The sequence below is a fragment of the Lepisosteus oculatus genome, chromosome 15, assembly GCF_040954835.1.
Source record: "Lepisosteus oculatus isolate fLepOcu1 chromosome 15, fLepOcu1.hap2, whole genome shotgun sequence".
Taxonomy (NCBI): domain Eukaryota; kingdom Metazoa; phylum Chordata; class Actinopteri; order Semionotiformes; family Lepisosteidae; genus Lepisosteus; species Lepisosteus oculatus.
In genome coordinates, this window is record NC_090710.1 from 4,346,658 (window position 1) to 4,359,499 (window position 12,842).

A 12,842-nucleotide genomic window follows, 5' to 3' on the forward strand; every position below is an offset into this window, starting at 1 on the left:
AATATTTGATTTTTATTCTTGAGCATTAAAACATAAAGCCTAGACATTGCTAATGGAAGCGTGCTCCTCATAGCACTGAAGTAGATGTGTAGGTGAAAAGATTTCCCAGAGCAACCATTACTTGCAGATTCATTGTCTTCATTAAATAACGTACAGTTGCAAATGAGGAAGCCATTAAGTCTGTCTAATTTGGTTGGTAGTTAGTATCTTATGGATCCAAGGATCTTATTCAGGTGTTTCTTGAAGGAAGACGAAAGTACCTTGGACAGCATCATCATAATAATATCACTTTATTAACCCTTTACAATTTCTTGCATTAGGAATTATCTTTTCGCATACCCCAGCTTGCTCTCCATGAGACACACAGACAGGGAGAGAGCCTGGGGACAGAGCGCAGGGTCAGCCATTGTACAGCACCCCTGGAGCAGTTGGGGTTAAGGGCCTTGCTCAGGGGCCCAATGGAGTAGGATTCCTCTGCCGGCTGCGGGATTTGAACCGGCAACCTTCTAGCCACAGGCACAGATCCTTAGCCACAGAATCACCGCCCTGCATGCGTGTACCTTGTTCCACACTCCCATATCCCTTTGGGTAAAAGACATGCTTGCTGTTCTATATGCACTTTTGTATTGTACTAGCTAGACAGCTAGATTGAAATGCACGTCCACTCTTTTTCAGTTTCATTGTTCCTATCTAGAATATCAGTGCAGCTATCTGTCTTACAGGAGAAAGACTGATAATGTTCCTTTTAGAGTTTCGCGGTGTATAAACATTGTTGCAACTATAGCCCGCTGGCATTGTATCACTGGTCTGTTTGCTGTCTCCTACAGGTGAATGCACGATATTTGCGTCTGTTCATGAACTGATGGCAAACCTCACACTGCCCCCTGGTGGACGACCGTAGCACATCTCGTGGTGTTCAAGAAACTGGACTCTGAATCCATAGTGATCCGAGGGCGTCAAGCATAGCGGGCAAACTGATGTCTAAAATAATTCCACGTTCCTCAGACTTCAGATTTTGAACTTTGCTGCGCCTGGCATATGGCAACTTTAAAAAAAAAAAGAAATGTATTAATGAAAAAGTAGCCATAGAACACTTTAAAAATAAAATACTACAGCAAATCGATGGTCTCCTCTCTTGAGGCAGTCCATGTCTGAAGTAATTCAAAGAGCTAAATGAAAAGTAAGATTTTATTTTTTCAGAGATGCACTTCTTAAATAGGAAAAGAAATGTGATAGTTGGTTTTGATTTGTTTACCTGCAGCCGTATTTTGTTTTTAATGCAGTTTCAAGGAAACATCCAGCCTGATATCCTCTTTGTATGAAACTTTATTCAAATTCCTTTTTTTTAAATAACCGCAACACTGATGTCTGGGGTATTTAATATTGCATTCTTTATTAGTACTGTATTTAAATGTCTTTCTTTTAAATGTCATGGCTTAAATTAAACATTTACATTCAAACCTGCCCCTTTGAATACTGTAAATCTGTGACAAACTTTATAATTAAGCTGTATTTTATTACGAGTGGATTTCTGTCTTGAAGGAATCCGAGGCCTGTTATAGCCCCTGGGGAGGGAGGGGTATTTAATAAACAGACAAAGAAATCCAGTCTCGTGTGTGATCTTTGACCAGACCCATCATTTTCAGTGCCATCTTGTGCTTTGGGAAGTGCAGAGTCCCTGAACTCACGACTGCTCTTGTGAAAGGGCCAATGAAGTTACATGTCGAAGTTGAGCCGCCGATTGAGGATATTTCTACAGATTGTGCAGGGATCTTTCACCTTTGTTGCTCAAAAATATATTTTTCTTTCTAATGATAGCCCAAGAAGTGTTTTCCACACGTTCAAATAAAGTTTTAGTCTTTGATACTATTACCTTTATTTAACTGCATATGCGATTTGCCACAAACTGTGTGAGATCTCTTTTACTGAAGTGTAGGAACATTGCTCTTAGTGTATGTATTATGCTTGTAGTAACTCATTTCCACCCCCAAAATGTGCATCATTTAAATGTAATTTTACCATTAAGAGCAGTCTGGGTAGACCTGGAAATGCCTAAGCGCCTGTATTTTTTAACTTGTGACTTTATCTTTGAAATTTTCACTCCAATGACATTTTGCATTACAACGCAGGTCACCGTCAGCAAATAAGACGGATCAATTAAAAAAATGCCACTCCAATTTGCATTGTGAATTGTCATGGCATATTTTTGTCCAATAATAAACTTTTTTATATAGTGCCTTTAAAGGTGTCTCCTCAAAGCGCTTTACAGGATGACAATAATAAATAAGAATACACAAGATAAGACACAATTACAATTACAGCAATGCAACAATAACAACAGAGGAGACCATGGAAGGTGGTACTAAGAAGAGCAGAGGGGTGAAGAATGGAACCAGTTAAGTAAAGGCTTTTCTGAAGAAGGGGGTCTTGAGTCTGGATTTGAAGGAGTTTAGAGAAGGTGACTCTCTGATATCTTTGGGCAAAGAGTTCCAGAGTTTGGGGGCATAACAGGAGAAGGCCCTGTCACCCATACAATGTAGACAGGCTTGGGGGACAGTAAGGAGGGCAGAATTTGAAGAGCGGAGGTTGCGAGGTGGGGAGTAGGGCGATAATAGTTCAGACAGGTATTGAGGTGCCAAGCTATGCAGAGCCTTATAGATGAGCGTGAGGATTTTAAGGTCTACGCGGAATTTGACCGGAAGCCAGTGCAAGGACTCCAGGATAGGAGTAATGTGAACACTTGCACTAGACCTGGTCAGGATTCTGGCTGCTGAATTTTGGACATACTGCAGTTTTTTCAGAGTAGATTTAGATACCCCAGCGAGTAGAGCATTGCAGTAGTCAATTCGAGAGAATATAAACATGTTGATCAGCTTTTCAGCCACGGTTAATGATAGCATAGGGCGTAGTCTTGGGATATTTCTAAGGTGAAAAAAATATGTTTTGACAGTATGCTGTACATGTGGGTCGAATGTTAAGCCAGAATCGAATATAACCCCAAGGCTTTTCAATTTTGATTGAAGCTCAAGTACAGAGTCATCTACAGATAGGGTTATAGGACTGGCTTTACGAAGTTCATGGGGGGTACCAATAAGTATGACTTCAGTCTTGTTGCAGTTGAGATGAAGGAAGTTTTAAGTCATCCAAATTTTTATGTCAGAGATGCAATTAGATAGAATAGAGACAGCCACATCAGTGTCAGGTTTGGTATGGATGTATATTTGAGTATCGTCAGTATAAAAATGAAAGCTGAGGCCATGTGATCTTAAAAGCTGACCAAGTGGGAACATGTATTTCAGACCTGTACCCATTGAGAGAGACAAAGTGACAGCGATCAGTGAGGTAAGATTTAAACCTTTTGAGGGCAGTGTCAGAAACTCCAAACACAGTCTCGAGACGAGAAAGTAAGATGTTATGGTCAACAGTGTCAAAAGCAACACTGAGATCAAGAAGGATGAGTATGGAAAAAGAACCAGAATCAGAAGTTATTAGGAAATCGTTGGTGACTTTGACCAGGGCAGTTTCTGTGCTGTGAAGTTGACGGAAGCCAGATTGGAGGGGTTCGAAAAGGTTGTTTGTCATGAGGTGGTTTTGTAACTGAAGTGTGACAGCACGTTTGAGAATTTTAGAGAGAAAGGGTAAGTTGAAGATGGGGCGAAAATTGTTAAGATTGTCGAGAGCCATGTTAGGCTTTTTTGGCACAAGGGTAATGGCAGCAGTTTTGAAGACCGTTGGTATAATGCCAGTCCTCATGGATTCATGTAAAATATTGAGGACAATGGGACAGAGAGAAGAGAAACAGGACTGGAATAAAGTGGTGGGAATGGGATCTAAAATAGATGTGGTGGGTTTCATGCCTGTAACTAGTTTGTTGAGGGATGCTGAGTCAAGAAGAGAGAAGCTGGAGAGAAGGGAATCAGAGAAGTTGGATGAGCAGGGAGGAGGTATGGAAATGATATGCGTAGTGGAGAGAATGTGATGCCTGATGTTGTCAATCTTAGAACTAAAGAAATCTAAGAATGTGTTGCAAAGTTGTGATGAGGCAGTGGTAGGGCAGTTTGGCTTGAGCAGTCTGTTGATGGTGGAGAAAAGATGTCTGGGGTTGTTTTGGTGATTTTCAATGATGTGAGAGAAGTAGGTGGACCTAGCAGACTCTATAGTAACCTGATATTCAGATAAGTAATCTCTCCAGGCCTGATAATGAATGAGGAGAATCATAAATGTATCCGTTCTGGTTAAGTTTCGTTGTAGGACTGAAAACTGAAAAACCGTTCCCAAAAGCTAAAGACGGTTTGCTTTTCATTTCCTTTCTAAGAATTAAAAATGCTTATAAAGTTACATCCTTAAGGAACAAATTCTACCCACTGCCTCGCTCTGCAGTGGAGTCAGCTACAACTACAAATCCCATCATCCATTTCATCTGACAAAATTATGACACACGACAAAGATCGTAAGAAGGTAGATACTAAAACCCAGGAACCTTTAAAACATTCAAAGAAATAAGTAGAAATATTCTATAACATACATACGAGTTTATCCTAAGCAGTTTAAGTGCAAACCGAACGAGTTTTATACGTGAAAATGAAATGAAAGTTGTCTAAGTGTCTCAGAACCCAATGGTACTACGTTGTTTTCCTGCCAGGACATCGGAATCTGATTGGCTACCCCAAGGTTTATTAAAAAGAAAAGTCTCTTCCTATCGTAAAACACCAGGCTGGAGTAGGGCTCAATGCACGCTTGTTGCGGATCTGAAGTTGTTAAAACAGTGCTATCTATTATGTAGGCGGAGACGGGCATGTGTTGTCCTGTCAGGGAATTTCAGCAGAACCGTCGCCGAAAAACCTTAAGATAGCTGGAGTTTTATTAGCGATCATCCTGCTCAGGTCTTGAAGGAACACTCCCTTTTGCGATGGTACACGAAGAATTAAGCGCCCGTCTCAATGACATCGGTTACAAAAACTGGCTGAAGGCAGGCTACTGCCTTCTGAAGCTGAGAGACGGGTTGCACGGGTTCGTCAATAATGAGACGAAGACTTTCCACGGGAGGCTGATCGATAAGAACCCCGTACTGCGGCGGGGATACACGTGCAGACACGGGTGCCGACCTACGGGCAACCAGGTGAGCTAGTCATGGAAAAATGCTTCTGTCGAGCGACAACCAACAGCGCGCTTTCAGACTTAAAGTGAGATATGCATCAATTCGCACTTTAATATGCGTGTAGTTAATTAGCAGGCTTATGTAGTACTGTAGAGGGTAGAGAGTGTTCAAAAACTGTTCTATTCAAATATCAAAAGCAGTCTGGAGGTTATTTTAGATCACCTGTTAACGTCATTTTACAGGGTTTACACTGATTTAAGAAATTAGCGTACTGGAAGAGAGAACATGCAAGCTCCGTACACAGGGCACACTATACCCGTGACACAAGAGCTGCGATGCAGCATCGCTAACAACCAAGGCGCCGTGCGAGCCCTGGAAAGCTTCAGTGCACCGTTTACAGAGCTCAGCGCTTCTTAAACAGCCCCGTCCTTTACCACAGGATCGCTGGGATGACTGTAATAAGATGTTTAGTACCCACCTCCAAAGCGATTCTGAACGATGCCGCACCTTCCACTCTGAAGTTCTGCTGTCTCGCTGCGGGGGAGGGGGCGCCTTATAAGGGCTTTAGTGAAGGCGTCACATTCGGTCTCCTGGCGACACAGGAGCTTCGGTGACGCAGACAGATACGTCATGAATCATCTTTGCTCGGGCTTTCTGTAGCACTAGGACATGGCCTGTTAGTGTCTGTTGCGCTACCATGAATGATCTAATCTCTCGTGCGTTTATATCACCGGGCGAGAGCTACAGATATTTTTCCATTTCCCAAGTTTCAATGTTAAATAATGTTGATAACTCTCTAAATCAGAAAAGAATAACTATACATTAAGTTTCCGCATTGATTTAAAACAATCCATCCAATTTCTAACTGCTTTATCCATTGTAGGGTCTGGATAAAGTCCTGTTTTGTCAAGCAATGGGCACGAGACATAATACACAAAAAATTGTCCGTGTCAGTGGATTGTAGAAGGAAAAATTAGCAATTGGAGGAAACCCACACAAACACAGGTAGAACATACAAACTCCACGCAGATAACGCTTCAGGTCCAGAATTGAATACGGGGTCCCAGCTCTGTGAGGCAGCAATGCTAAACACTGTGCCACCATATCACCTTAAACCACTCCGCTTATCTTCATTCAATATTCTCCCATTTGATTTGGAACTGATTTTTGTTTTTCGAGCCTGTTGATTCTTTAGTTTGGATCTACTGCTTTCTCCATTCACCGTGTCCCTCCCGCCTCTAGCTCCACTCCGTCTGCGGGCTGTGTGAGGAGTGGAAGAAGGAGATCCTCAGGCATCACTCCTACAGGGCAGCGATCATTAACTGGGGCAACTGCAAGCCCTGGCTCTGGCCTGCTCAGCACTGGGAGGTCGCGAAGGTACAGTCTAGCTAATCCTTCCTCAAAGTTAATTCCTATCTGATAATCTCAGGTCAATTTAGTTTAATTGTCATATGCACAAGTGAAATGAAATACGTATGGTGCAATGAACTGCTTATTATTACTTATTGTCACTTTTATTCTCAGTTTTCGTATTACTTATTCTCACTTATTTTTACTTATTCGTACTCAAGAATATGTCCCACAAAAGCCAGCTCATTAATCTTGCAGCCAGGGCTGCCAAGTGCTCTGTTTTGTTATACAAATACCTGGCGTGGTTCAGTTTTGGCATTAAAGGACCTTGAACCTTCTGGTAAGTTAATTACCCGATTGATGTTTTAATTGCTTAATTAGTCCAAATGGCGTTATATACCTGTTGACTGCCCCTGGTCTGTGCCAACGGACTGATATCAGTGTGCAGAGTTCAAGTGCGATGAAATGCGCCCATAAAAAGACGGTTTGAAAACGTCGGTTTGAGTCAATGGTACAGGTAGAATTCAATAATCTGCCAGCTTGCAGGAACGAGGCATCTCAGAATGTGGGCTTCGTGCCTTCGTGCTCCTATCATGCTTACCAGAGGGAAGGGGGGAGAAAAGTGAGGAACCAGGGTGATTGTTATCCTTAGCGATACTCCCAGCCTTCCTGCGACAGCGAGTTGTAATAACAGTAGAGGGGGGCTATGTTAAGAGAGAGATGTTGCTTCTTGCTAGTTATTTTAGAAACCTGTAGGGCTTTTAGGGCACCTTTGTCCCTGTGGAGGAGCACAGAGAGGTAAGAGATCTGCTCTCCCCCCGCAGGCCTACATGCCCCGCGGCCAGGCGGCCAGCGCCGGGCCTGGGCAGTGTGACGCTGCCGCGCTGCTCAATCTCCTCGGCTGCTGCGATCACTTCAGCTTCCTCGACCAGCAGCAGGTCAGAGAGGTGAGTAGAGGTGTGGGATTCACAAGACAACCTTCTTGTGTCTTGTGTTCACAAGACAACCTTCATTACAACATTCACATGTAGTAATGTCGCTACATTACCTTTGCTTGCTGCCTTTTCTCTCTCACACCTGAAGAAGGCTCCACGGCTGAAACGTTGTGTTTTCTTTCTTCTTTTTTTTCAGCATGGAATAAACCTACTACTTGTTTCTTTGCAGCCTACGCATGCTGACGCAGCCGCCCACCTGAATTAGTTCCTTTCTGTCTTTGGTTTCTGTGGCTTTTCAGGATTTTTCCCAGGCTTGACATTCTATATCTTAAATAAAGGCATCTACTACTGCCAGCTTACCAAATACATGGCCCTTATCTTACTGAGAAAGGACAGGCAGCATCTTTATATACATTTGAGCACAAAGCCTACGTCAAGCCACTAGACTGCATAGTTTGCAAAAACATACAAAAACAAGAAAATGATATTATTATCTCACTTCCTGGGCGTCTCTCTTATCTCTTCATTCTTCAGAGCGCACATGCATAAACAGCACAGTCTGATGCACGGTATACATTCAACAGAGAGTGTAAATACTCCACTTTGTACAGATGTGATCTGATCCCCATCTTATTTTCAACTTAAAATGTATCTAACAGTCTAAGTCCCTAGGTTGAGTCACGACGAGTCGTAAATGATCAATTAATTAAAGTGATGTCAATATCTTTTAAAGGAGTGATACATTTCTGTTCTGGTTCATTATACGTTGGTAATGCTTTTCAGGTGGGCAACATTGGCAATGACTTTGTGCTGAGTAGCAATTTGTCTCGTTTGTCTGCCGAATAAGGTGATAAAGAGCCGGAACGAGCTGATGCACTCGTGTGAGATGAGGGTGCCTGCCCAGTGGATGGCTCGTTACAAAAAGAACCTGGAAGCTCTGCTGCTGGAGCTGAGACACATTCCGGAGATGGTCGCTGCTGGCCGAGAGATAAAGGAGGTAAGTGGTCATCGAAGCCGCTAATGTGAAACTCAAGGCCATGATAGAGCCTTGCTGAAAATGCTGTAGCACCCTTAATTAAAACATTTACAGATGTAGCCATTCAAATTTCGCTGTACAAACCCATACCGCACACAACTACGTACGAACCCCCGCGCCGTACTGCAGTACAGTACGTGATTGGCTGGCCAAAATGACCAACAGGGGGCGCTTGTGGTGCATTGGTTGGTAGTGAAAAGATTTAATCATTTAATCTCTTTACTGTGCACATTTTAATCCGCTTAGTATTGAATATTTATATGGAATTTTACAACTAAAGGGAATTTTTAGTAGCTGAGCATAAAAAGAGAAGGAGCATAACGCATCTGAAGGACTGTACCAGCCACATACAGTACAGTTTACATACAGTAATATGTCTATGTTTCTAAATTAATATCTTTTATGAGCATGTGAAAGGCATTTGTATGATTTGAAACAAATGCGTGATCAGATCAACGAAGTGTTGTGGTGTTACTTTTTGTCAATGAAAAAATAAAGTATTTTCGTTTACAAAGACTGTTACAAAGAATGTGGACGAGGGTAATACTTTGAGTTTACAGCTTGTCAAAGGTCATTCGTTCTTAATACTATTAGTAATATCTTCCGTAAAAACTTTGATGCATAAAATATTTCTGCATAATTAAAATATTTATGATAAAGGTGGAAGGTTGTGTACTGTTGTCCAACTGAGCAATCTTGCTTTCATAAAATATACCAACTTTTTAATGTATAATGATTAACGTGCTGTAATACACAGGTTAAATGTAAAAGTCTAAAGAGTATACAACTTAAATTCTTAATTGAATAAAGATTGTCCCTCAGCAGTGATCGGGATTCGAAAGCGGGTGTTTTCTGGTGACAGCTCTAATGCTGTACAGGAGAGGTTAAGCTTTATTAGCTCCACCTGCCGGTTTTACAAGGTGATTCCAGATACTATTAACATAATCAAATTTGCATATGATATATTGCGGTATATTGAGACACGTCCACCGCATTGTACCGCAGCATACCCCGCTCGTTTTGAATGGCATCTGTATACCTCTTGCATTTGATAAAATCTCGCATATCAGAAAGATACCCTGACACTATAAAGTATGCAGGTGTGTGCCTGTGCTCTGAGACCCTGTGCTGCTACCTGTGTGCAGATACTGGCTGTGGATTGGTCAGTTCAAATACCTGGAGCGGATAGCACCGATGGGCCAGAGGGCGTGTTTCCAGAGCTCGGCCACGTCAGCCTGGCGGAGACAGAGCTCCTGAGGGAGAGTGTGAAGGAGGTGCTCCTCTATTCCGGGGAAGTGAACCCCCTTTCTGAACAGGTACTGCCACTACACACACAAGACACACATAAAGCCAGCGTGTCCTGAGAACCACACCGCACAAACACAGTGCATTGTCCTTCCGCTGGGGTCCTGCAGTTATTTCCATACTGAGACTCGAGTACTGCATGCATGTTTATAGTATAGTTGTACATTGTATAAATGGGATATGTTCGTGAAACTTGCTTTTAAATAATACTTTTGGTCACACAAGATTTGCTTTCTACAAAACCCAGTTTTCAACAAGGCGCTATTATATTTTCACTCAATCATGGTACTTAATGGATCTCATATCCTTCAGTGTATCTGGATAGCAGTTTCTATTCAAGAATCACACTGCAGTCAAAAACGTTTATATAAGGGGTAATGTAGAGTAATATGCGCAGGCAACTGCTCATTGAAGATTTTGTGTTGCCCCTCAGCAGAACCTGGAGGGTTTGCAGAGGCTCAGGGATTTTCTGCAGAGCCACCGGGATCTGGAGGAGAGGTTTCAGGCGGAGGTCCAGGACCTGCAGTCTCTAGAACTGGAGTTGCAGAAGCCTGGAGACAAAGACAGTGAGGACAACCAAGCCAAGGAAGCAGGTGAAGAGCTTTAGTAACTATTAATAGTATTTATTAACTGTGTCTGACAGAGAGTTTTATGTTGCGTGGAGAACTGTATTACCTGGAGTCACTTCTTAAGAATTTTGGAAAATTCCAGATATTCTATTAAGCATCCTATAGTGTTAGAAAAGAAGCAACATTTGGTAACACAATTCTTGAGTTGCTAACAAACCTATTTATTCTGCACTGAATCTAAGTCAAAGCCAAATAGTTTCTTCTTTACCGTGAAGCACTGTGCCAGAAAAGCTTGCTCAGGTGTAATGTGTAGGTGTAACCAATCCTGATCCCTGATGGTTCCTGGTTTAGGAACGCTTTAGCATGTTGTAAAATGTGTCCAGTCTCCTCTGATTGCAGAGGCTGCTGTCTGTGGCCCAGCTGCAATAAAAAGACTTACGGAAACCACCAGGGCCAATTTTCCCAGAAGCCAATTAACTTGCCAGCATGTCTTTGGACTGTGGGAGGAAACCATGCAAACATGGGGAGAACATACAAACTCCATACGCATAGTACTCCAGGTCCAGAATTGAACCCAGGGCCTCAGTGCTGCAGGACAGCAGTACTAACCGTGCCACCCCTGACATGACTGGTTGTCAGAATATGCGTCAGGTGAATCAGTATTATATCACTTGATGCTTTTATGGCATGTAGTTGTAAGCCAGAGGGGTAGAGTATTTCAGGCTCAGCTGTCTGTTGGTCATCCTTGGAGACAGGCTTGTCCCTTGGTGCTTTCTGGAGTTCGTATACTCGTACACTCGAACACACCCCTTCGTACACTCAAAGTACGCTCTAGGTGTCTGTTACCCAAAAAGAAAGAATGCCTAGCAAGATGTAGCGACCAGATGTTCTTTAGAATAAGCCAGGGTTTGTAATCTACAGAAATAATAAAAGTGAAAGGAATAAACAACACTCATTTGCAACTTCCAAGTTCACTGACTAAACTGCTCATTTTCTTTACTTTAAGCATTGAGAGCCACTCAGTATAGGGGGCTATAAAGTTGGATAATTTGAAATAAAAATGTATGATTTTTATGCTGTCTTGTCTTCTAGGTAGTGCTCCGCTAGATAAAGAATGACTGAAGAAGATATGGTAAGCTGTACAGATGCTGTCACGATCGTAAACCCCTCCTCTTAAGGACGCACCTGCCTAAGGATGCACTTGCCTCCGGTTCCTGCCCCTCGTCCTATAAAAGCCAGATGCTCACTCTGTTCTGGGCTCTGCATTGGTTCCTGTACCAGGCGAGTCCGGGACTTTTGCTCAAGGCTACAATAATAACCAATAAGCTAGCTATCATGCCAATCTGTAGGCAATTGCTAAACTGATCACACATTGCCTGTGTGAGCTCTGGTATACTGTACATAAGAGTGAGAAAATCCCTGCTGGAACATAATCTCCTTGCTCAGCTTTCAAGTGTGTGTTTGTGTGAGAGCTCAAAATTGTGGTACCTACACAAAATTGTGGTACCTACTGTAAATCATGGGGTGAAATAGCAGTTTGTTCAGATTTGCATAAAAAGTGCTCATTTTAAATGAGACTGTATGAGCTGTCCAATAACTTGGAGACTCAAGGCATTGTATAATTCCTCATTTGCACAGCATATTTTCTTCTTTATGCACCTATCCCTGAATTGTACGTGGCATAATTTAATACTTTCTTGGGCATTTTTACTGTTAGGTGACCTTTGGAACAATCTTCTGGATTACATCCAACAATCCATGACTGAAGACTGCAGTATTTTTCAACTGTGCCTGATCAATACCATTGTCGTGGGAAACTGTATCAGATGTCGACAACATTTGTACTGCGTTTCAGTTTTAAATAGGTGTTTTAATATGTTTTCTGCAATGTTTGCTTCTCTGAATAAATAATGTCTTTCAATCCTTGAACTGCCCAATACAGGGTGTATTATAATTATAATAATAATTGCTTTCACTTAGATAGCGCTATTCTGGACACTCCACTCCAAGCGCTTTACAGGTAATGGGGACTCCCCTCCACCACCACCGATGTGCAGCATCCACCTGGATGATGCGACGGCAGCCATAGTGCGCCAGAACACTCACCACACATCAGCTATCAGTGTGGAGGAGAACAGAGTGATGAAGCCAATTCATAGATGGGGGTTATTAGGAGGCCATGATTGGTAAGGGACAATGGGGATTTGGCCACAACGCCGGGGTTACACCCCTACTCTTTTCAAGAAACGCCCTGGGATTTTTAATGACCACAGAGAGTCAGGACCTCGGTTTTACATCTCATCTGAAGGACAGCGCCTGTTTACAGTATAGTGTCCCCATCACTATACTGGAGCATTAGGACCCACATGGACCGCAGGGTGAGCGCCCCCTGCTGGTCCCACTAACACCTCTTCCAGCAGCAACCTTAGTTTTTCCCAGGACGTCTCTCATCCAGGTAGTGACCAGGCTCACACCTGCTGAGCTTCAGTGGGTTGCCAGTTGTGAGGTGCAGAGTGATATGGCTGCTGGCGCTAAAGAGTATTGTGTTA

The 12,842-nt window shown here is 42.7% G+C and overlaps 2 protein-coding genes and 1 long non-coding RNA gene across 4 annotated transcripts in view; 2 read left to right on the forward strand and 1 right to left on the reverse strand.

The window, feature by feature from the left end:
• med14 (mediator complex subunit 14) overlaps positions 1-1,603 on the forward strand; it is a 39,651-nt gene extending 38,048 nt beyond the window's left edge. Inside the window, exon 31 of the mRNA XM_006638892.3 lies at positions 828-1,603. Coding sequence (XP_006638955.1) covers positions 828-901 — 74 coding nt within the window. The 3' untranslated portion in view covers positions 902-1,603. The remainder of the gene's footprint in view (positions 1-827) is intronic.
• LOC138223119 (uncharacterized) lies at positions 275-5,649 on the reverse strand. Its single transcript, XR_011181618.1, has 2 exons — positions 5,577-5,649; positions 275-1,045 (listed from the first exon to the last, which is right to left on the reverse strand). It is a non-coding gene; the product is annotated as an uncharacterized lncRNA (long non-coding RNA).
• On the forward strand, positions 4,403-12,222 carry LOC102686780 (uncharacterized protein CXorf38 homolog). Of its 2 annotated transcripts, none has more exons than XM_069178757.1 (8): positions 4,403-5,119; positions 6,341-6,475; positions 7,273-7,395; positions 8,231-8,380; positions 9,565-9,735; positions 10,161-10,317; positions 11,386-11,425; positions 12,011-12,222. In XM_069178757.1, the coding sequence occupies exons 1-7, from the start codon at positions 4,910-4,912 to the stop codon at positions 11,409-11,411; spliced, it is 972 nt and encodes a 323-aa protein (XP_069034858.1). In that variant the 5' UTR covers positions 4,403-4,909; the 3' UTR covers positions 11,412-11,425; positions 12,011-12,222. The 2 variants fall into 2 exon arrangements, with proteins under 2 accessions (XP_069034858.1, XP_069034857.1); XM_069178756.1 differs by having other exon boundaries at positions 4,544-5,119; positions 10,158-10,317.
• The last annotated feature ends 620 nt before the right edge of the window (positions 12,223-12,842 follow it).

Coding starts and splice junctions, on each gene's coding strand:
- LOC102686780 (XM_069178756.1), top strand. CDS start 4,910: ATGGTACACGAAGAATTAAGCGCCCGTCTCAATGACATCGGTTACAAA. Junction 6,476..7,272: donor AGCACTGGGAGGTCGCGAAG/GTACAGTCTAGC, acceptor CTCCCCCCGCAG/GCCTACATGCCCCGCGGCCA. Junction 9,736..10,157: donor TGAACCCCCTTTCTGAACAG/GTACTGCCACTA, acceptor GTTGCCCCTCAG/CAGAACCTGGAGGGTTTGCA.